The sequence below is a fragment of the Eleutherodactylus coqui genome, chromosome 2, assembly GCF_035609145.1.
Source record: "Eleutherodactylus coqui strain aEleCoq1 chromosome 2, aEleCoq1.hap1, whole genome shotgun sequence".
NCBI classification, from domain to species: domain Eukaryota; kingdom Metazoa; phylum Chordata; class Amphibia; order Anura; family Eleutherodactylidae; genus Eleutherodactylus; species Eleutherodactylus coqui.
This window is the reverse complement of record NC_089838.1, coordinates 112,706,635-112,731,461: the sequence shown is the minus strand read 5'-3', so window position 1 is coordinate 112,731,461 and position 24,827 is coordinate 112,706,635. Positions and strand designations below refer to the sequence as shown.

The following is a 24,827-nucleotide window of genomic DNA, read 5'->3' as shown; positions in this document are numbered from 1 at the left end:
ACTCTTTCACATAAGCGTTTTTGAACACCTGTTCCACCTTTACCTTGTTTTGCTGAGTCTTCTCACTTGTTTTCATAATACTGTAATGCCTATGGCCGCATGCACACGGGCAGGTTGGATTCTGCATGCAGAATTCGGCCTTGACCGCAGGAGGCAACCCTATGTACTGGTCATTCTGTGGCTTCTCTGCACTGCGGATGATCGCACGGCTCGCCATCAGACTTGCACAGGACAGATTTAAAATTTTTTTTTAAAAACTCATTGGGAGCAGTCTGTGCAGAATCCACGCAAAAGTGAGCATGCTGCGATTTTTCCATTTGTGTACATGAAATCACTTTTCCATAGCATGCTATGGGCGGTATTTGCTGCGGAATCTGGAAGCGGGTGCCCGCTCCGGATTCCACAATGAAAAATCGCCTGTGTGCAGGAGGCCTGTCTGAATACAGCTACTTACTACGAAAGTACTTGGGGCAAGAGACTAAAATCGCAAAAACAAAAAGACACAATCTGATATTCGCTTTGGAGTGTAAGGGGATTGAGGGGGTGGGGGGGGGGGAATAGAGGGTTTGGAAGGGATGCCAAAAGATATTTTACCGAAAGCAGTGGAAGCGTAGAACAAACTTCCAACTGATGTTGTTAAAACATCAAGTGCATTTCACTCCTTCCCACAACAGTATTTTTGTGTTTCCATCCCCGCTACAACTATTGGTATAACCAGGTAGGTTTTATTCTCAGAGTACTACTATAATGTATTTAAAAAAAAAAAAAAGTTAAAGCGTGGAGGAATTAAAGAAAAAAAAAATAAAAAATATGCACCCTTGTTTTTGTAATATTCACTGTGCAGTATAAATAACACAATAATATATTGTATCTTTTTATGGCGTTTACTATACAGCTAAAATGTAATATTTCAATTGTTCAGACCTTTATGAAAGCATCAATACCAATGTCATTTAGTCTTTACAAATTAAATGGGAAATCTTTATATACATATTAACACATTTTAAAGACTTTTTTAGTCCCATTGGGGACCTTGTATGAGTGATTGCACATTTGACACCCTGCAATACATCTGTTTTGTGTGGTCAGTGTTATTGTATAACACCCTGCAATAGGATGTAGAAGGAAAGCCAATCGGGCAGAACATTAGCTGTCCTGAGATGGAAATAACATAAGGACAGATTGTGAATTAATGGCAGAAAAAGGTCCACATGGTCAATTTGTTTACGTTTTTGCAGGCAAAATAGTGCAGCATTCTGCACTTTTTGTCCTGAATTTTAATTCTAATGGATTCTCTCTGGAGCAGATGGAACGAGGCTTCAAAGTCACTTTCTTTTGATATTCAACATTTTCGGTCATGGTGTCTTTTTCTCTTCTTTCCCCAAGGATTTACATATAGCTCCTGATATTCAAACAAACAATCCCTGCAGTGCTCCCTACAAAGACATCGGGTGTGCAAGACCTAAAACAGAGGAAATAATGGCAGATTCTAACCCGTATGTGAAGCTGCATTATTTAAGAGTGGATACTTTCCTTTTGATTCCTGTCCTGATCTAATTCTGACCTCACACATTGGCAAAATACTAAAGCTTTCCTACTTAGAATAGTACATTAAAAAGCAGTTGTCCCGTGAAAAATATTGTTTATAGGTCAATCCAGCCTATGATTTTAACATACAAAACGCTTCTATCCCCAGATAGTCATTCTCCTACTTGTGAACGTTCGAGTTACAAACTTTGCTACCTACAAACAAAATTGTCCTGCAGTATGATGTAATGCCATAGCATTACATCATACTGTACAGCGATCGGACAGACATTCTATCAAGCCATGCTATAGGCACGGCTTGATAGGCACTCTGCATAGGAAGCCCTGGGGCCTTTCAGAAGGTCCCTGGCTGCTGTGGCAATCGCTCAGCATCCCGCAATCTTATCGCAGGGGGCAGTGCGGGACACACGAACAGCTGTTACTTACAGCCGACACCCTCCTACAACAGCTGCGGTAAAGCGCACTGCTCATTGGAGCCGTTAACTCTTTAGATACCGCTGTCAATTCTGACAGTAGCATTTAAAGGATTACCAGCTCCGATAAGCGGCGTAGCTTATCGGAGCTGTTGTGGGAGGGTGTTGGCTGTAAGAAACAGACTGCACCCACGTATGTATGGAGCAGGATCTACCTGCGATTTCCCTCCATACAAGAATTTGTGTGGACATACGAACAAATGCACCTACAAGCAGCTTCCTGGAAAGGAACCTGTTGGTAAGTAGAGGACTTTCTGTAGTCCAGAACTAGGGTTAGACTAGCACCACCTGTTTGCAATGAAAAGCCTTTTGTGTCTGGTCTACCTCAGTAATTGTTCTTGGGTAGACACAAATACTCAATATTGCTTCTCTGCAATAAAGCTGTCTCACACTGTTAGGGCCCGAACACACTCTTCTGCACCATCCGTTTCATGTATGGGGTTTGGAGACTTGCAGTCAGACTGGGACACACTTCTGTACTCCAGACTGAGCACAATACAAGCATATGATGGTCTGAGCTTAGATCCAGAGACCCGCGGTCATGCCAGGACACACTTGAAACGGATGTTGCTGAAGACAGTGTGGTCAGGCCCTTAACACTTCTCAGGATACTCTTCTGACATGTAAGAAGATGCTGCAGCTTCCAAAGCAGCCACTCACCACACCAGGAATCCTTCCAACGACCCACTAAAACAAAGATAAGCAAGACTGAGCATGTGTGACCACCTTGGAACATTTACAGAGGTGGACACAGAACAGAAACAGCAGGTGGTGCTATCCTAACACTAGTCCTGAACTATCTGCAGAGTGAAACTTTTTTTCTCAGTAAGTGTAAATACAAAAATGTTTATGATGTGCTGGATTTAATGATAGAACAATATTTTCCATGGACAACCCCTTTAAATCTACTGTACATTCTCAGATGTAGACCTCCAGTGACAAATGACAAGGTTTAACATAATTCTTCATCCCCAAGGTTTCTGCACTCAGGGACTTGCATCACGTAATAGTCTGTGTTTTCCACTGCACAGGTATAGCTAAGCAGCAAAAAGCATTTAGAGACAAACATATATAAAAAATAATGCACTTAAAAATAAGACCAAGAGACTTGAGTATTGTCCTTGTACATTTATTAGTGAACCCTCTCAATTCAGCCACAACATTAAAAAAAATAAATGATTGCACTACCAGGTCAAGCAAAACTAGCAACTTTCATTTTAAAAAAAGTACAAATCTGTTAAAAATTTCAATCAGTATACACATATATATATAATACAATATTACTAGGTAATGTTAAATGCTACAAACCAATATTATTCCAATGGAACGGAGGAAAAGAAACACACTTTGATAGCTTCAAGAACCATTTCTATATATTAGCATTTTTTTTCAAATACATACATGGGAAATGAGGTAACCAGTAAATGTGCAAGTACCAAAAGCCAAAAATAAAAAGTTTATATATAGAGATATATCTATATGCATACGCACACATATAGATATACAAATCTAACACAGAAGACACCTCCGGGACCCTGAGTAAGGGAAGCCACATCTCTGGGGAAGGGGCAGGAATGTTAGTGGGAGGGAAAAAAAATAAAAAATTCGAGATCAATCAAGCCCAGTGTGAGTATGGGGTCCAGGAGGTTAGGATGATACAGTAAACAATCCACTATATCCCACCATAGGGGTGTTTTAAAAGAACATATATAGAGAGATTTAAAAAAGTGGCATCTATGCAGCAATCACGGACGTCCTAAATCAATGGGTATTACTTAAGCAGACTGAAAATGAAGTGCTAAGTGCTTTCCTAGAGCTCAACAGCACTTAAAAATTATAGTTGTGGGGTTCCTACTGAGAAGAGTGGAAGAACCGAATGTATGCTATACAGTGGAGCAGAGGGTGGATGAAGGGACAATCCCTATCCTGCTGGAGAGGACCTCATGTCGTTGGCCATTCCCAGCAGGGAAGGGGTTTCCGAGAGATAGGCAGCAGATACTGCTATTGTCTGGTGGGCGTCTGCTGGGGAGTCTGAAGTGTTAATATGTACAGTAAGACCTTTGGTAACTTGTGTGCTGTAAAACAAGTGCTCAATCCACGTTCTCTGCTATAATGACTGCTACCTTCTTCCACTAGCCCCACTGTGGCAGTTTACAAAACAGGGGTTTTATATCTATTAGGAGAGGGGGTAAAGAAAATAGCAGATACAATCACGCTCCAGCATATGAACAGTTAAGAGTTCTCCACTGTTCTCACTGCCAGCATATGGCTTGAAACCTCATGTGCTGCCGTTAGGTAAGGCAAGAAGTGTCCACCGCCCATAGTGTTCGTGTCATATGGCAGACCAGGAACTATAGTAACCTATGAAAGGACAAGCACAATGGATGGGAGATCGATGCTCTGCATATAACGTGCTCTTAAATTCATTTGCCTCTTCCAATACACAAGTCAAAAATTTATATATATATATATATATATATATATATATATATATATATATATATAAAATGCGCAACCAGCTGCAATTTACTTCCAGAATTGTCAACAGTGAGAACAGTGAAGTGGTCGGTGGAGAGGAAGACATCTACAGCCAAACAGTGGCCAGAGGGGTCATGTTTGTTCTGCCCACAGAAAGTAGGGGCAGAAGTGAAGTACTTGTGAAGGGTCTTAAAAGGATACAAAAACACTGGTTACTAGTCCCAAAGTAAAGAGGACTGCAAAGCCATCACTCCACAGACGGATAATAGAACACTGTATTAAGAAGTAATTGATTCGACAGCCTGTGAAAAACTTTATACGCCTAGAAGTACAACCCCCAATTTTTACTACAGGTTACAGCAGTGGCGACTTGCATGAGTTTATCTCTTTGTGGATTACACCAACGTAACGAAACCGGTTGTATGTAGAATTAGCGATAACATAGTATTATATTTCCACACATTATTACGCTGTAATATACTAGAGGGCCAATATTAGAAACTAAAAAAAAAAATAAAAAAAAAATTTACTTTTGGTCTAGGAAACACCCCATCGCACACGATCCCTGCCCGAGTGTGACCTTTACAGGCAACGAGCTGTTCAAATCCCAACAAACAAGTTCAGGTGCCTTCTGCTTGCGAACAAGTGCACAGCAGGAATCAGCTCAGCATGATATACACCCCTATATAATGCTTGTCCCCCCCCACCCCCCTTCACGTCACTCCACAGACGGCCAAGGGTTAGCAGATACCATATTCCAAGCTGCTCAGACATGCATATTGTGAAACATTAAGACAGACTCTATCTGCCTGACCGTTGAAACGCGCACACAGATCAGAAATGGTTGGCTGGCTCTTGTGTTGATTTCATTGCTGTTCTATCATGCAAACTTGAACTAAAACAGATACAAATCAGTAAATAAGGCAGCCGCTCGCCCATGTGCCTCTGCGTTCCTGTCGAACACAGAGACCGGAGTGGGGGAAATGCGGGTGCCGAGTGCAACACGCTCACAAAAACACAGTTTGGCGTGCAACAGAGTGTACCCTGTAATCACACACCAGCCCGCAATTGTGTGACCTGCTGCGAAACAAAATACACCGAGGAGGCATTACCAGGGCTTCTGCCACCAGAAGAAACACAGGAGAGAACTTGGCCACATGGCCAGCACCCCTCCAGACTGGTCCACGCAACACATATGCTCAACAGGTTACCAGTTTAAGAAAGAAAGAAGAGGCCAAGAAGGAGCCGATTCCAGCAACTGAAGCTTTAAAAGTTGGGTGAAATGGCACACGGAAAGAAAAAGCTGGTGATAAAAACAGAAAGGTCCCTGTATCCCTCCAGGGAGCAAGAGTTGTAGGGCAAAATCGGATGCTATGAACCTTACCGTGGTTCTGCCTTCCAATACATTTCACAGTACACGGCTTTCAGGTGGACTGAAATGGATGGCAAGAACACAGAGAAGGTGGAGGAAAAGCTGAAGACAAGGCAAAAAGGAGATTACCGCCAAATACACATTGACCTTTGACCGCAGATAGGTCTTATGGCAGCAAATGATAGAAACGAAGCAAAAGATCTGGTCCAATGAGTTAAAAGAAAATATAACTTGCCCGCTAGGGCATCAGTGCAAACATATTTAAACAAGCAGCTGTGACACTCCCCTCAACTAAAGGGATTGACAGAAGTAAATTTTTGCAGACAGGGAGCCCCTGGTAATGCCTCAAGGTCCCCATTGGGGGCTAGCACTGGCCACAATGACCCAGTCTTTTTCCTGTTAGCCCCAGCTACTCTCAGAGGAAAGAGAGAGTTGTCTCTCATTTGCAACCCAATACATCTCACACACACCTCAAATCCCTCCCAATGCCCACAACTGCAATACATAATGACGGGGCACTATTGGGAAGTCTTGGGGTGTAGAGGTACTAAGATGGAGACAGTGGAATGTGTGACTCTTGACACCACCTCCAGATTCAAAGCTGCTGTGTCCTTGCCGTAAGGACAAGTGCAGGTGGAGGAGGAAGCTGAAGCATCCGAGTCAGGCAAGGAGGCTGGTTTATATTGTGTTGATCCCTCTGGGTTTGTGCACCGGCAGGAGGCAAGAGGGCAAATTCCTGTCCTCACTCCCCATCTCTGTGAACTTCAGAGGCATCAGCCCGGCAGATGGGACATGTGCGGTTGGACTGAAAGAGAAGACACAATCATTACTGCAGTGAACTGTCAATATTGCTTCCAGAATTTTTTTTTGGGGGGGGGATTTGGTGAACTTTTGCAGTGATGGATCACATTTGTCACTTCGGCTATGTTCACTCTATGGGTAAAGCTGCGTCCAGAGCCTCCAACACAGATGCGACATAAAACCCAGGATATAAGAGCGCAGCACGTTGTGCTATTTGGTCTGAGAATGTGTCAAAAGCCAGACAGACCCCATTATAGTCAACTGTGTCCGTATAGTGCCATCTGGCATATGTCGGATGCAGCACTTCTGTTTGGCTCCAATGGAAAGACCGAATACTATTCTGAAGCTAGCCATATCAGAAAGGGACACGAGTTGTATAAGGCTTCAATTACACATGCGTTGGAGGCCCTAATGGCAATGCAGATAATTAACAAGCCTTGCTTGAAGTTATGTTTGGTGCTGTCAACAGAACGCCAATGGCCCCCCATTGTATGTTATTGTGTGCCATCACACGACGTGGTGCAAAAGATCTCCCAACTGCATTAGGAAACCATGATGCAGATGTGAAGATCATCTTAACCCCACAAGGCTTGTAGATCCCCATCGGCCCCCCCAATGGCCGCCTGCACACAGGCAGAAATTCCACGGCGGGATTTCCCGCAGACTTTCCACCCATGCCCATTCCACAAAATGCAATCCTATGCACACAGCTGCGATTTGTCCGCGTGAAAAACAAATCGCGGCATGTTCTATTTCTGTGCAGGTCTCGCAGAGGCCCACACAGAAATGTCACTAGAGACCCGCCGTCTCCACTCTGCGCATGCCCCCGCTGAACGGCAGACGGCGCATAGCAGAGCTTCACAGAAGCGGAAGCAGGTGAGCCGTGCTAGTCACTGCAAGGGCACGGGTTGGATCCTGCTGCGAGAATTCTCGCAGTGGGATCCGATCCAGCCGTTTGCAGGCCCCCAATAGATCTAAATGAATTGATTCATGAAATGATCAGTCTGCCACAGATTTTAATAAATCCTAATGCTTCACAACCATGCCAAACAGTCAGTCAAAAACTAATAATTCCATTACCTTGAATGAGGTTATAGTCACATCTCTCAATATTTCAAAATTCTACAGCTCAAATCATGAACGCAATATTGATTGCTAACTAACAAGAAGACCTTCGAGGGGTTTTCTATAAATAAATCTAATCAGCTGCATAATAAAGTCATTGCTTGTTTGCATCCAGAGAGCTCTAAAATGATGAGTTATTGCAGGTTTCTGCTCACTGACCACAAGCAGAGGTTAAAATCCTGAACAGCTGATACAAAGATCAGGCTGGACATCTATGTCTGGAAGACCCTGCTCACGCCGCAGTTGCATCCTTTTGAGAGGTCTTGGGTTTTTTGCTATTCACTTAAACACGTGATGCAGTCGGATGTCAACTGCGTTGGTGTAGTTGTAAAGAGAAAAAAAAATACAAGGATGTGTGAATTTGTTTTTGTTCAAAAGATCACAGGCTGCTGTATAAGGCCACCCTCACACACAGCGTCGTTTGTGGTTGCTGCGTCCGACAGCGTTTTTTAAACGCACCCCATAATTGTGGTGAGGTGTGTTCAAAAGCATGAAAAACACAGCAAAATAAAGCAGACCGCGCTTTAAAAAAAAAAAAAAAAAAGTTTGAAAATGCGCCCATGCGACAGTAGCATTAAGCAGCATTTTTGTGCCTCTGTGAGAAACGGATACCAACCGGACACTTTATTCTGTACACCTTGAGTGATTGCAACCAACATAAGGCATAATCAGTATAATAAAAAAAATAAATAAGAAAAATGTAAATTTAGGCTAACTTCGCACAGGCGAGCGATATGAGGCTGTGAATCCCGCCCCTATATCGTGCTCGCCATCCATGTGAAATCCCCAGGGATGTGAGTTTTCTTGACAAAACAGCCTTGCATCCCTTCAGGTATGCAGGGATCCTTAGGTGTGTCTCTCGCAGCCACGGCAGAGGACAGCAGAGTTGCGCTCATCGCTTATAGTGAGGCCGGTCCTGCTGCCAGCCCCATTGAACACAATAGGTGCTGCAATTCAAGAACATGCAGAAAGATAGAACATGCCACGATTTGTTTCCCACATAGCATTGCGGTGCCATGCAGGGAAACATTGCTCATGTGTATGACGCTATTCAAAAGAATGGAGTTCATATTTGTGCGACTTGCAACGCAGCGGTCTGTGCGTGTCTTCCTTCCGTCGCGGCCGGATCTTCTTTCTTTGGCCCGGCGGATGTGCTCGGCATGTCGGCTGCGTGCCGCGCGCATGCGCCGGGCACATCCGCCGGGCTGAAGAAAGAAGTTTCCGGCTGCGAAGGAAGGAAGATCTGCATCGCCTAGAGCAGGTGAGTTTAATTCAGACGCGGGTCTCCTGCGGATCCGGACGGCTTCCTTAGGCTTCAATAGAAGCCTGTGGGAGCCGTCCCCGCGGGAGACCCGTGCCTGAATGGAGCATGTCCGGATTTTTTCCTGCACGCGGGACCCACGCCTGCAGGAAAAAATGACATCCGCAGGTATTTAACTACCTCCGGGTGTCTAATGCATCGCTATGGGGCGCGGATCTGCATGCAGGAAAAACGCTGTGGATTTAAAATCTGAATTTGCCCGTGGACATGAGGCCTGAAGCCGGCCTCATGATTGTGCGTCATTTCGATTAGACAGACACCCCTCCTTATTTCACACAATTCCTTTAAAAAAAAACAAAAAAACAGAGGATTCTGCTACAGGACTTACCTTGAGCCACTTATCAACACATTTTGCGTGGAACTCATGGTTACAAGGTAATACTCTGAGGAGCTGCCGACTTTCAAAGTCACTAAAACACACCACACACCTAGAAGTAAGAAAGAAAATTGAAATTTACCATATATCAATACAGGAAGTCCTTGGTATTAAATAATGTACCCCTAAAGCTGAATTCACACAGCTATATGCATATTGTGCCCCCAAAATTCCAATTTCCATGACCCCGTACATCTGTGAAAATGGACAAGAACTGGACATCCGTTTTTTTTTTTTTTTTTTTTAAACTGGTGCGAGAGTGTGTGGAGAGGGGGGGGGGGGGGAAGGAGAGACTGGTTGGCTAAATACATCCTTAGGCAATTACGGGTCTGTGAGCGATTCATGGAGTACACAAGACAGCATAAAGCCCAAATACGTGGCACTAAGAAAAGAACTGTTTATGTGTTGGGGAAGCAAGAATTATATCTCACACTTAAATTTTGCCGAGGTCAATCACGGCAGACAAGACTTACCCCATCAGACCTCTCGTAAACACCGGACAGCAACACAGTACCAAGTGGTCTGGTGATCAGAGAGGAAACGTAGAGTTTTTTTCCCCATACACATTAGACTACAGTTGTCCGAACCTGCTGGCTCCAGCAGACCCTCGCATATGTATGGGGTCTTTTCCCAAAAGAGGATATTAGGAAAGAAGGGTCGCATGTTGAATTTCAACCCTTGATCCTTAGGATCCCCTTGGAGGTAAGCCTTAGACAGAGCTGTGGCTTTCTTCACTGTCCCCATGTAAAACATGAACGCTCAGCAGAACAGAGTGTTCATGTGAATGTAGTCTGGAGACTTAGGTGTTGGTAGTTCAACCTGGGAGTATTTATGGAAGAGGTAAAGACATTCTAACCCGAACCATTAGCTTAAAAAAACACCGGCAGATACCACCTAGATCTGGTGTAGTGCTCTGTATCATGTACTCCATGTTACATAAATACCTTCCGTTCTTTGGCCATTATTTATATGGATACCTAAGCAAAGTTCATTTTTGATCTCAAAGTTCAAGATGCTCTCCTTGCTCCGCTTATACTGTTGCATGATTGTCACACATATTGGGGATACTATCTTCAGTGACACAAATGACCCACAATCACTCACAGGGTTTGCTCAGATTGGTGGCTTTCAAGGTTGAAGCGGTAAGACGGAAGCTGCTCTATGTTGGCTTTGGTGAGTCCACGCGGCTTTGCTTCTCCTAAACGTTCAGCTAAGTTGAGCAGTGCCTACACAACAGAACATAAGCTGTCAAACTTTACAAGCAGAAAAGCTACTGTACAATCTGAAATTGTGTTTCGACTGAAACTAACCTCATAGTTCTCCATTTCCACATCATCCACATCCAAATCCAGGCTGATGGCTGGGCCCACGGAGGTGGGGGATACAGGAAGCATGGAGCTGCAAAAAAAAGATAGTCTGACGTCAGAAAAGGGACAGCAAGAAGTAGAGCTATAGTTCAGAAAAATGCTGCCGCTATAAAATATGGCAAATGTTAGTGCAAACTACCAATATATACAGTTATCATAAGGAATACTTACAGGAAGTAGGGCAGAAAACTAGGATAATATGAGGGAGGCAGTGCAGGAGGTGGCAGTGGTTGCTGCAGGCGATACCGTTGGGTATTTAGTCGCCGTGGCATCAGATGAGCGTATGGCTATGGTAATAAAGAAAAGAGAACCCCACAATTATGAAAGGTGGACTCAGAAAAAGCGATTCTATTTAAGCACGACACCTTAAAAACATCAAATGTTCTTTCCAAGTTTCTACAACAGTGCTCCAAATCCAGTGTTAAACAGAATGAATGGCAAGCAGATACGGTAGCTCAAATCAATACGGACCGTTAATATCAATAGGCCATAGGAAGCAGACAATCACAAGCCTTGCTTATACATTGTACAGGCAGAATGAAATGTTTAAACACATTTTCATATGTTGACTGTGGTAGACAAAAATAGTAAAAACTGACTTAAAAAGTGTGTGATGGGACACCTATATGCCTATGGCAAACTTACCACTGGAAAGGACAGCTCCTGGTGCAGTGCATCATGGGAGAGGTAATGCATGGGCACTGAATGGGGCAATGTAGGCACAGGGTGAGAGTGGTGGAATGGGAAGTTGCCCATGTGATGTTGGTCCCCTCGAAGATCCAACTCATTGTCTATCCTTTGCAGTGGCTATAAAATGTTTAAAATAAAATTGAAAAACATTACCAAAAAGATCCCAACTTATTTAGTTGCTGCTATCATTCTGGAGGTCATTAGCTAAAAAAGCCCCTTGCGGAACGTGTTCAGACACCAATTTATCCAATGTTGCTTCAATTGCAGTTTAAAAAACTGAATAGAACTTCCACTGAGAAAACCGTGCGTCTTAAGGGCTCACGCGCATCGGTGCTCAGGGGTTCAGTTTTACTTCTCCTGCCCAAAATGATCCATCCCACGATGGAACCTAACAGCACCCAATGCATTCCATTGGCTATAATGGCGTCTGCACAGTTTCCAGCGTTTTACAGGACGAAATAGCGCAGTGTGCTGCAATATTTAGTCTTTTTTTTTCTATTAAAAGGAGTTCAGCAATAGAGGTTCTGAAGGAACCTCCGATGCTGATGTGAATGAGCACTTATACAGACAAAGATACAAAGAACCGCTGCCATATTGCAAGGTTTTTTTTCCCCGTTCGGACCTAAACTGTATAAAGCAAATCAAAGTCAACATCGAAATGTAACGGTCAGGTCATAGTGACATCAGGAGCACAGAGATTCCCTCATTGATTGCTGAAAGAAAGGGGCAGAAGTTCCTCCTCAGCTGTGATTAGGCCTCTTTAAAGAGGTAAGCAGATCATTGAAGGGGTTATAGGAAGTCTGAAAGGGAGCGTTTGCACGGCGCTTTTCACTTCGCCGTGGGATTCAATCTGGGGGTTCCGTCGCAGGTGCCAAGAAGAGCATCGTGATGGAACCCCTGAATGGAAAAGAATTGAATCCTTTACTGTTATTAGTTAAATGGACTCTAGTTTTGTGTCTGCTTGATAAGGGTTCCATTCATCTGTGTTATATTTGGAGTATAGAATAGCCTAGTCAACTCCGTTACTCTATACTTTAAATATAATGGAAAGAAACAGAAGCCTTGTCGAGTGGACACCAAGTTGTAAATGGTTCCATTTGGAGGGGGGGGGGGGGGGGGGGGTCACGTGTTTTTTTTCAACATCTGTGACAGAACCCTCAAATGGAATCCACAGTGCAGTGAAAAGCTGCCTACATACTTAATCTCCTGACCATGCTTCTCCAAGCCAACAGCAGCCGATGGGGCACTATGCTCTGTTGAGCACCTCCAACCTTTCATTCCAGAAGCAATCACATTAAACGTTTACAGAAGTGGATACCATGTGTAAGAACAGGGGAGGAGTGTGGAACAAGTAAGTCATAAAACACTGGTATAACTTACCGCATTCCAGGTGGGTATTTGTAGATTGCTAGGATCATGTGACTACCTTACATAAAATGCACACATATTTTAGAGGGGTACGGGCACAACTCGCATCGGACTACACATTGACATTTGTCCGTGTGCGGTCCGATAGATGGACAGTTGGCCTATGGACAGGCATTTACATGTCCTAATTGTTGTCTGTGATCAGGACAAAAATAGGACATGCGATGAGTTTTTTCATGCAGTTTGCGTGGAAAAAAACTTGGTAATATGTGCTTCCTCACTGAATAATAGGGGTCTGTATGCTGTCCGTTTTTCTTTACATATAACACACCGATGAAAAAACAAAAACTTTAGTGTGTCAGAGGCCTATGGTTGTATATAGAAGAACTCAGACCCAACATAAAGATAGGGTTTGCATCTACTTTTATCTTCAGATTATTTTTTTTACCAAGGGTTATAAACACATACCAAAAAAACCGCAACAAAACAAAACAAAAAAAAACTACTCAATTTACACCTTCCAGTTGTGTAAGAGTGCATCAAAGTGCTTAACGGTCTAAATAAAAAGTTGTATAAATCGCGTAAACTGATAGATAAAAATATCCAGGAGGTCCGATTCATGAGACACCAGAGACGTCACATACAGGAAGAGAAAGACTCATGCGATATACACAGATTTTTTAATATAGCGTCTAGGAAACACTCCTATGGTAAGCTGTATACATTACCACGGAACAAGCAGTAACAACACTTATCTCGTCACTTACCATTCTCTGTGGTTGCACTGTAACAAATGGGGTAAGAGAGGCCATATGAGGTGGCTGGTGTGGTGGCAGCGGTGGATGAGGATGCAAGATGTAATGATCGCTGGAAAGAAGAGGAGGAAATGGCTGGTACGAGACAGGAAGCTGCTGCACGGTGCACCCAGGGATGAGCTTTAAAGAAAAAGAGATAAGGTCTACTATGCTTAAAATTTATCAAAGTCGTTTAAGCAACCTATCCACATTAATCTGGCGGCCGCAAACATTCGTTACGCAGGGCGAAGTGGAGGGCTCTTGCTAACACTGTGCTTGTTCAAGCAGTAGGACAGTAGGATGGTGTTGACATAGTTGGCTAGCCCTGTTTGTTACACACCAGCACTGTGGAACTACGTTGGGTGGCAGGACTATTGGCACACTGGCAATACAAACGACTAGCATTACTGCAGGAGGGGACATTCTGGTTTTTGCAGCATGGTGAAGGCGTCATGCACACCATTGGAGTTGGGATTTGTTTCAGACAGATTCTGATCATGAGACCCCCCCCTTAGGGTTGTGAGCCTTAGGGTGCATTCACACGGACAACATCACGTCACACCTGACTTTCTCAGGCGCAACTCGCATCGCACAGCATATGAGAAACATCATCCATGTAAGAACACACACTGTAAATAGTTGGTTGTATTTTCGTGCGTCGCACAACACATAAGACTTGCATGATTTTCTCGCCCATGTGAATGCACCTTAAGGCCTCATGTCCACTAGAAATTCGGGCCCACGCGGATTCTCCATGCAGAATCCTACAGCGGGTTCCTCCTTTCCCACGGACATGAGGCCTGAAAATTGATTTTTCTTACCTGTCCGGACACAGTGGCTCTTCCCTCCGTCGCGGCTGGATCTTCTTTCTTAGGCCCGGCGGATGTGCTCGGCACGCCAGCAGTGTGCCGCGCGCACTTTTTTCTCGAACTCCTGCTCTCCCGCGCCAGAAAGCAGAAATTCAGCTGCAGGTGTGCCGTGGATACGGATGGCTTTCATGGAAGCCTGCGGGAGACCCACAGAAAATGAAGCATGCTGTGGGTGATTTCCCGCACGTGCGATCCGCGCGGCAGGGAAAAAAAGAACATCCGCAGGTAATTAATTACCTGCGGGTGTCCAATGCATGCCTGTGGCCCGGAAACCGCGTGCGGGACACCCGTGCGGATTTTGTAATTATAATTGTCCAGTGGACATGAGGCCTAACAACGGTGCGGTCTTCCCCTGGGGGATTCGCAGATAAACTCTTCCATCTGAAGGCAGAATCGAGGAGCCTATCTGTGCATGTGCTGGGGGGAAAAAAAAACCTGCACGACGCAGCACAGGACTTCAGAGCGCCATCATCCACATCAGTGGGGTGAACCTGGGTGGAAAACAAGCAACTAGTAGAGCTGGTTTGACCCTCTCACCAGCCCGCTCACCTCTATTTACATGCAGCACGGGACATTATTAAACGCCTATTACGCAGGTATGCCACTATCAGCAATGATAGTAAAAAGCAGTGTTCGAATGACAAATACTGCACAATGGTAGCACTGCTATCGGTTAGCTTTAATTACTAAGGGGCATGCCCGTTGTCAGGTCACTTTAAACAGGACTTGTCATCTGCTGACATTTCCCATGAAGTACTGTAATAGTTCTAGAGCAGCTCTTCTTAGAAGTTTGTGTTGTGCCCTTCATCTTATTCTTTGCAGAAATGTCGTAATAAGTTGACACCTTGGTGTCACCGTTCCCCTTGTAAATAGGTTGTGCGCAAACACTGTCTAATTAGTACTCACAATGTGTGGACTGACTCCACAGAGAAAGGAAAATCATATCACCCAATTGTCAATTTATTCATAGAATTCCAAGTGGAATAACAGGGTTAAAATGTAGCTTCACAATGCACAACTCTAGGGCTCATAAGACACAAGTAAACCTGGAATCCATACCACTCGCTCACCTCTAGCCAATGTTAAGAATGGAATCCTACACCCATTTTTTTTCTCTCTTGACCCTAGAGTCCTTGTTAATAGTCATACACAGTAGCTTTAAACCTCTGCAGGGCACTTTCACCGGTGGAAGTGGAGTGGTTTGTCACATTGGGTTTATGTTAGCAAGACGACAGACAACAGTCTGCAAGCGATAAGTTAAAGAGTAAGGCTGCCTGTCCACGTGAGTTTTTGCATTGTATTCCCCGCGGCGATAATCCGGCCGCGAGGAACGCAATGCACGCTTTCCATAGCGCTGCAATGGAAAGCACAGCCCCTGTCCACGAGCAGAGAATTATAGCGATTCTCCGCTTGTGGGCAGCAAATTGCCGCGATTCTCTGCGGTGAGCCTGTCAGATAGGCTAACCGCGGACATCCGTCTGCAGGCTCCTGCTCCCGGGCAGCGGAGATATGCCGCGGGATACCGTAATGCCCGTGGACAGGCAGCCCAACTACTTAAATTTCTGTAGGTAGTATCTGTACATTTTTTCGTATAAAGCCTATTCAGCTAGTTGAAAACCGTGCTTAGAAATCAGTCTTCAGCTAGCTAACTGCATAGCTGAACAGGTAGCCCTGGCTGCGCCTGCACTGTTCTCTCCGATGCAAGCATAGCTGTTTACATTGAACTGTTTATTTATAAAGGCCATTTTATATTTTAGCGATTTTCAAACATACTTGGTCCTCCCATGCCCCCATGATCTGTCTCCTAGCGCTGCTTTTATTATGTCTTCTGCCTTCGCTGTGCTGCCACCCCCCCCCCAGCGCTCTGTAAGGAGAAGCTATTCTGTACTGTTGACAGCTTCTCCCCTTCACAGCACATCCATTCCCTGCTGACTCGATGCACTATCAGGGATCTCAGTACGTCCGGTTGTGACATATAGTATTGTACACTGTATGTTTATAGTCGCCTATTGTTTGCAGTTACTCATTAAAGGTTTTTTTTAATATATCATTAGCCAAAACCAAACTGTTTTCCCTTTTCCATTACCACTTACCGGAGGAGGAAGGCAGCAGAGGGGGTAGTGTTGGCCGCTGAACATGACAGAACATGCTGGCAACTGCTGGGTGCTGCAGCCGGGAATGTGCTGCCCAGTGTGCAAAGGGAAGCCTTGGGTTACTGTTGTAACAGTATATGACAGAGGGACAGGTCCCTGGTGTACCTAGTAAGAAAAATCAGAATCCTTTGAACACGTATGCACTGAATTATACTTCTATAGGACTCTAGTACATTAAGCTTCTATTAAATTCACATTAAAAGCAATATAAAGGTTTTCTCAATTCAACACACCAATGTCAATCATCAATTAAAAGATCTAATTACCTGTTCATGAAGGTCAACCATGAATGGGGTTTGCTGAGTGGAGTGTGCAGCGGGGTGGAGCATTCGTGGTGGAGTGCTGGTGAGTGCAAAAACTCTGTGTTCATCTACAGGAAAGAAAGTAGCCCGGAAAGAATTATCATCCTGAATGAGGATGCCCTGTTGAGGTCTGTCCCTCCTGCCCCACTGACGCCTCGTTGGAGGACTATAAAAAGTAAAAAAATTAAAAAAATAAGAATTTAAGAAAAATAATAAAATATTCAAGAAAGAAAAATGTATAGTACCAATAACAAGGGTAAGATAAAGCAAAACACTGCTACAAATCATGAATTCGTACTGTGCATTAACATAGTTGTGGCCAATTTCGACAGAATTTTGCACGTTGCCAACAATAACCTGCCAAGCCTTTCTGCAAAACCACCGCAGCTGGTAAAAGTACACATGGACAATGTCCCACTGAATTCTTAGTATATATTACTAGCTGGCAGTCAATAAAGCCATTTCCTTTTACTGGGTGGGAACAATGTAGTCATTTAGCTTCTTAAAGGCTTTTATAATGGCAGGTGATCATGAACAAATGTTCATCTTCTACCCGTGTGAAGGTGCTATTTAGCATATATGTATTGGGTGATCACATCTTTTAGATGGCACCTAAAGTCTTCTGTTATCAGCAGCACACTGCTGTATGCAATCAGGGGTGTGCTGCTGACAACAATCGACCTACATATGCCTGAACCATCATCTGGGCATCCACAGTAGTGCTAATTACTCCATGGAAATGGAGCTGAACAAGGCCAAATGACTTACAGAAACATTGATTAGATCCTGTTCCTGGCAAATAATCTTTGTAAACAGACCCTCACGCCCCTTTTACATGGGATGTCAGAGTGTTGACGTCACCGCTAGGGTCGTTAGCACTCGTGCAGAGCGTTTAGACTGACAGACTTCACCGCTGGATTGCCGGCTACTCACTCAGTGTTTATAATGGACGACAAGCCAAAAATGGTTTTGATGCGGACTGAAAGTCAGTGATAGGAACTGGTGAATGAATAGCAAGCATTTTTTTTTTGCATTTAAACTGCACGATTATAGCTCAAATTTGTTTGAGTGATCATCGTCCCATATAAATGGCCCATTACACGAACCATATATCCCTGCTCCTCAGGCTTATGCCAGTACCAGGTAAAACTTGCTTCACAGTAACCTGATCTATGCTAGTCATTCCAAGAGTGGGGCAGGCTGGGAGCCCACCCAACCAGCCATTTGCAGGTGGAATCTAATGTATGCTTATATTTTAAGTGACAAATAGAAGTGCATCCATATTGGGTTTCACCTCTGAATTAGCTTCTTGGTAAACGGACATGTCATTGAACAAGCTAAGCAAATGATCATTTAGCATCATTTTCTAAAGGTCCCTTTAAATGGGACGAATGCCAGGTGCATAAGTGCCTGAGAGCCAACCCATGGACTATCATTCCTGTGCATGGAGGTGGAATACACCGGAGACCATTCTGGCCACCCGCCTCCATTCTCAGTAAACAGGCCAAAGATTGAGCGACTTCTCTTTACAAGGGCCGACAGTTAATTTTTAGGAGAGCTAAAAACCAAGAAACTTCAACGAATTAGCGATTTGTTACTCAGTGCCCTGTTGGCGGATGCGTGTCAACAGGACGACTATCGCCTAAATTCGCCGTTTCCAGCGATTATTCAGGCAATGGTACCTTAAGAAGCCAATTAAAGGAGTTGTCCGGCCACACAGGGTAAAAATTTTTATAATGCTGCTGCTTCCCTTTCAGTAAGGATAGTAACAGACAGCATACTAGGGCTCAAACTGGCCGGCAGATCAGCTGCAATGTCAGTTTATTACCTTAGACTGATCTTCTCTGCAGTTTTCAAAGATGGCGCCTCTGTGCTGCCTTCTCACATGCCCTGCGCCCCCCCCCCCTCTTCTGTGTGCGCGCTCCCGATGGTAGTAAGACATGAAAAGGCAGGATTTCCCTCAGCTCACGTCCTAGCCCCGCCCACGACACGCCCACCTCTATTGAACTGCTCTACAGTCTCTCCCCGCCCAGGCCCCGCCCCCTGCTAAAGTAAAGTAAAACATTTCCCCACACACACATGCCCTCATAGTGCCCCTCTCACAATGACCCCCCCCCCCCCCCACACTTCTGTCAGCCGGGTCAATGCACATACACATCACTGCACCCCCCCCCCCTTCCCCTGCACACATCCATCCATCCATCGATCTCTCCCACTCCACACCCCCCCCCTTCCCCCGGGACTTCTGTCAGCCGGTCCGTGCACACACACACACACACACACACACACACACACACACACACACACACACACACATCACTGCCCCCCCCCCCCCCCCTGCACACATCCATCCATCCATCCATCCATCTCTCCAACATTTCTCCCCTTCTCCCCTTTCACATACTTTTAAAGTCCCGACAGCGGCAGGCAGTCACTCACTCCGCTCTGGTATATGAAACCAGGAAGTGAGTGTACTGCGCATGCGCCGACCGGCGGCGCGCGTCCCCTGCGATGATGAGGTAAAGAGCGCGGTCCCGGCAGAAGAAAAAAGGACTGCGCATGCGCGGAAGGGAAGAGGAGCGTTCCAGCGCCGACGAGAGCTGCTGCCGGCCCGACAAGAAATGCAGAAGATTTCTTGTCGTAACCTGGGACGACCGAGGGTCAACACAGGGGGGGGCACCCCTAAAGGTAAGTCCAAAACTTCTGTTTGCTTCATTTTCCATGCACAATGTATATTACAAAGTGCATGGAAATGGGCAAACAGAAGTAATGAGCTATGATGTTTCTGGCCGGACAACCCCTTTAATAGAGGACAACCAATATGGCTGCATTCCCTCGTCACTATCGATTGGCCAGTGCAATCAGGTACAAAGGTTCAGTATCTCAAGTTTAGACATACTGCAATGGCCATAAACTCACGTTATCCCTCTTTTCTATGGTTGTCTGGTTACCATCAGCGAGAGCATACCAGCCTTTCTGAGCAGCAGAAATAAACGCCACTCATGCCAACGATAAAGCAATACTTTATCCAAAATCCTTCTGCATATCACAACTAACACCGCTACATATTAGTAGTGAGGGCCAACACAGACCGCTTTACATGAGTTTTAGTCAAAGTGCAAATATAGGTCAGCTCAAACTAACTAATGCCGCTTGGAGGAATTGGAATAACTTGTGTTGGATTTTGGAGGGTGCATGAAATACTCAGACAGATGATCCAAAAAGAATAAGATTTGTTTCCACCACAACAGGATCGCAAAAAAAAAAAAACCAAAAAAAAAAACCACAACATTAAAATTTATTGCTGCAGAAGTTAAAATATTAATGGTTTGCAAATAGGATTTCTTCCTCCTCAAAACATGTAGGAAAACGGAATAATATTTGCAAGCCATCATGATCTTTTAAACACATGCAACAATAAATGTTTTTTTGGGATCCTACAGGGGCGTAACTATAGGGGGTGCAGGGGGTGCGGTTGCACCCGGGCCCAGGTGCCTTAGGCGGCCCATAAGGCCTCTCTTCTCCATATAGGAAGCCCAGTACTATGAATAAAGCATTATAGTTGGGGGCCCTGTTATAGATTTTGCATTGAGGCTCAGGAGCTTCAAGTTAGGCCTTTGACCCCATCACTGGGGTAACAATCATATGGTTGTCCAATTCACCATAACAGTCTTTGACAGTAGTGTTCTGATTATATTCATTATCGAGTTAGCATCCTATTCTCTCGTTTTGAGCCAGGCTAAAGTTTTGCATCATTTGAAGTTAGCATCTACATATCTGTAGAACTATGGAGAAATCCTAGATGCAAGCCATTTAGCTTGTTGGGGTTTCATTGCTTGAGAATCAACAACTTTGCTTTCATCCCTAGCTATCCCGGCAAACACTTTACACTGTATAGATTTGGTTATAAAATCGGGGGGGAAGGAGGGAGGCCTATGACGCACACTATGTTAGAATGTGATACCTTTTCCAGAGCCCCCGCAGCTCCTACCTTCGCCTGAGGTGTGCTGGGGTGCTGCAGGGTCCAAAGAACCTCCGCTGGTTTATGGGGGCTGAGGGAGGCCACCTATTCACTGCCAGCTCCCATGGTCGCATTTGTGATGTCGGGAAGGCAAAGTGGCAAGCAGGGCTTTTCCAATAAAAGGTAACTTTCACTGCAGTTTTTCGTTCTGTGAAAAAAATACAAAACATGAGTAAACTATGAACTAAAAGTCCAATAATAGTACCGCAGAGAAGGACATCACAAGTACTTGCCGCTGTCATATGCCCAAGAGGCGGGTGGACATCAGATAACATGTTTATTGTATAACATAGCAGCCAGTCATGGCACAGCTCTGGGATATCCAGCCTCAGTGTGGAGGATTACTAGAAGTCCATTGGATGACCTGCGCTGAATATACTGGGGTGTGGTCCTCTGTAATTCATAGTAATATATGTTGCCTAAGGCCAGCTGTCCACGGGTGATGCGAAGTCCCGTGGCAGATCGCCGCCGGTCAGCCCTATCTGATAGATAGGTTGGCCGTGGAGAATTGCCCGCCGCTCGTGGACAGGGGTCGGCACTTTCCATAGCAATGCTATGGAAAGCGTTGGCCGGCGTGATTCGCTGGCGAATACACTGCTATGGACAGGGGGCCTAAAACTGCCATTTGGCTCCTAGATGTTTTAGCTTCGGAACCAATAGTTTTTAAGTTTTTTTTTTTTCAAGTACATCCCTACTGAGAAAAACCGCTTTGGTGACGAAATCACTTTCGAACACTTCTAAAGTTACCAACACCTTTGCTGCTTAGTTGATCTCCATGAAGCGGCTGTAAGAAGATGCAGGTGGTCATACCATTCCTCGGGATAGGCTAAGGAAGTACATGACATGGTAGAGGTCTCTGGGACAGCTCTGGTGGGGAGACACCTTTTAAAATAGAGAATATATTAAGGGTCTGTCCCTGTGCGGACGGACACTGTACCCCGAGGTCAGACCCCCTGCTGTGTAAACACTGATGGCCTATATGACCCATAACAAGTGTTGTAGTCCTGGAGAATCCTTTTAAGGCAAAAATATGGCCGGATGTTGCTGCACTGTGAGAACAGCTCTGGAGTGTCCAATAGAGAAGGCAGGGGTACAAGGAGCAGGGGGTGTCAAGCACCAGTCTAGCACAGGAAGGTATATTAGTCGTACTGGGACGTAGACGGTTATTGTACACATATTGTACTGAATTATATGCAGATCTAAATCCTTGTTAAGAGCTCTTAAGTGAAGTGGCCCCATAGCAGGTGTGCGGGGCCCTCAGGGGCTGATGAGACCATCGCTCACACGTTATCATCCTTCATGCTGATGAACGTTCTCCGCTAAATAGCAGGAGTTGGTTAATATCACCCATGTCTAATTTGTGCAGCACGCCATAATAAGCCTTAAAGAGACTCCGGCACCCTCACTGACAGCACTGTAAGGCCGAATGCAGAAAGCCGGGTCGCATTTCAACTGTGAGGCCCTCATAGCGGGATGCGACCCTGTGCCCCTGCAGTGACCCCAGACTTACCTGTCCGGCGTCTTCTTTCTGCTCATGTGCCGGCTGGCACACAGCCGCACATGCGCAGTGCAGAGCCGTCGGGCCGGCAATGACATAGATAGTGTGCGGCTCGCACTAGAATAGGACATGCCGCAATTTTCACCCGGCAAGCAGAATATTGCAGTTGATTTCCACCCGTGGATATGGAAATACATTTTTCAACGTATGTCCTATGGGCTGTATTTGCTGCGGGACCCGGCAGTGCAAATACACCCGTGTGCATTGGTCGGGCAGTGCCTGTCACATGGATATGTCTGCTGTGTATATCTGCGCAGTAGTTTCAAAGAAATTTGCATTTTATTAGTTGCAGCCAGGCATAGAAGTAGTCCTGCATATTCATGAGCTGCAGGCTAGCCACACCCACCCTGCCCTCCAGCCAATGATTGGCAGCTCTCTCTCTATGCACAGCAATAGGTAGACAGCAGTCAATCAGTGGTTGGTAGTTGGGAAAGGTGTAGCTAGCCTGCAGCTGATGAACATCCAGGACTACTTTAGGTAATCCTCTATGCATATGCTGCCACTGATAAAAGGCAAGTTTCCATAAGTCTACTGCACACATACACAGAGCAGACACATCACTGCGATCAGTGGGACATACACTACCTTATACTGCCCTCAGATAGGGGGGGCAAAAAGATGGCTACAGTCTCTCCAAGTCTCAGGGTAGTGTCACATTTGTGTTGGAACCTCTGCATGCATGGTTAAAAGTCGGGAACGTGACGAACCCCATTATAGTCAATGGGGCCTGTCTAGCACTGTTCGGCCACGGGTGTTCTCCTTTACTACTCCCCAAATGGAGCAGGAAAACTGAACCCCCCCACACGGGTGTGAAACAACCCTCATTCACACATATTTTGCATCAATATATTTGTAAACCAGGAGACTGACCAAAACACAGTAACTTTCCACAAAGCCCAACGTCCATGGGCAAATTTGAATTGTGGAGGGACCGCGGATTCTGCGGGAAAACAAAAAACTCTACTGCCATGTGCGCCGGCCGGCGCTTCCGCACACATCCACAGTGAAGACCGGGACAGGTAAGCACCATCCTCGGCCGCAGGCAGGGTCAGATACCATTGTGGGCTCCTGATGCGGAATCTGACCCGCCTGTGAACATGAGGCCTTAGGCACTAACAGATTTGGGGCCATGTGTTGTCTGTTAATTCACAGGCAACACAAGGCCCCATTATAGCCTATAGGGCTATATACATCTAGGTTTTTTCCCCCTCAGATGGATCAATGGTCTACATGAAAAAAAAAACCCTCACGACATGTCCTATTCCTGTCCATATCACGGATGTGCAACAGGATATGCTAACACATGTCAATGCGCTATGGCCATATAAATTGGACCGCATACAGACACAGCAAGTGTGCATCCGGCCTTATACTGCATCAACATATAGTGGATTTTTATGCGGATCTGCATGTGTCAGTGTATCTTGATTTACAATTCTCTACGAATCAGGAATCAAGACGGAATCAAGTGGCGGAGGCCGGACCCTACTGACCAAATGGGATCACCGTATTCTCTTGCCTGGATCTATACAGGTGAATGTGAAAGGAGACGAGTCCATTACATGAGATACCCCAGCAACACCTGACAGACCCCAACTAACATCTAATGGGGTCTATCGTTCTGATGACATAGAGCTGCATGAGCACCAGACTCTGCGAATGGAGGCTCCGAACAAGGCTTCCCACGCAGATGTGGACAGGTATTGTTCTGATAAGAGAGAACACTTGGCAATGCAGATCTCATAGGGTTAAATCATTGTTTATGGTCACACACTATAAACTACTGCAGTAGTTAAAGCGAGACAGTCGCCTACTTTTAGCCCTCCCTAGAAGCTAAGCTTATGGGCTGAAGTCAGGTGACATGCTGAGACCGGGAATGCACTATATACCGGGGATGTCTTATACTTAGGATTCTTTTTAAATCTACATCACGACATCGAAAATTTGAAAAATTCCACCAAACTTTTTTGCTTTAAGAATAGGTAATTTTCTGAGGACAGCCGCACTCGTCGATGTCAACGGGGCCCGGATATCACTTTTCTTAAACGCTGATAAGTAAAGGACGGCTTTACACAGAACTAAAACTGCTCAAAAGCAAGCCCTTTTTTAGCGATAGCTGCCCCGTGTCAGTATGGGTACTGAGCGAGAAATCACTCATTAGTCGCATTGTTGTAGCGGACTGAAAATGAAGCTAATGTTTGCTCCATGTAA

General features: G+C 45.1%; 1 protein-coding gene across 3 annotated transcripts in view; it reads right to left on the bottom strand.

Annotated features, from left to right (window-relative positions):
- Positions 1-3,134: 3,134 nt before the first annotated feature.
- RNF44 (ring finger protein 44) overlaps positions 3,135-24,827 on the bottom strand; it is a 37,903-nt gene continuing 16,210 nt past the window's right edge. For all 3 annotated transcript variants that reach the window (XM_066591346.1, XM_066591345.1, XM_066591347.1), the window contains 10 exons: positions 21,029-21,206; positions 17,002-17,203; positions 16,676-16,840; positions 13,687-13,854; positions 11,507-11,668; positions 11,033-11,148; positions 10,805-10,892; positions 10,599-10,720; positions 9,447-9,546; positions 3,135-6,676 (listed from right to left, as the gene is read on the bottom strand). In XM_066591346.1, coding sequence (XP_066447443.1) covers positions 6,614-6,676; positions 9,447-9,546; positions 10,599-10,720; positions 10,805-10,892; positions 11,033-11,148; positions 11,507-11,668; positions 13,687-13,854; positions 16,676-16,840; positions 17,002-17,203; positions 21,029-21,132 — 1,290 coding nt within the window. In that variant the 5' untranslated portion in view covers positions 21,133-21,206 and the 3' untranslated portion in view covers positions 3,135-6,613. The remainder of the gene's footprint in view (positions 6,677-9,446; positions 9,547-10,598; positions 10,721-10,804; positions 10,893-11,032; positions 11,149-11,506; positions 11,669-13,686; positions 13,855-16,675; positions 16,841-17,001; positions 17,204-21,028; positions 21,207-24,827) is intronic.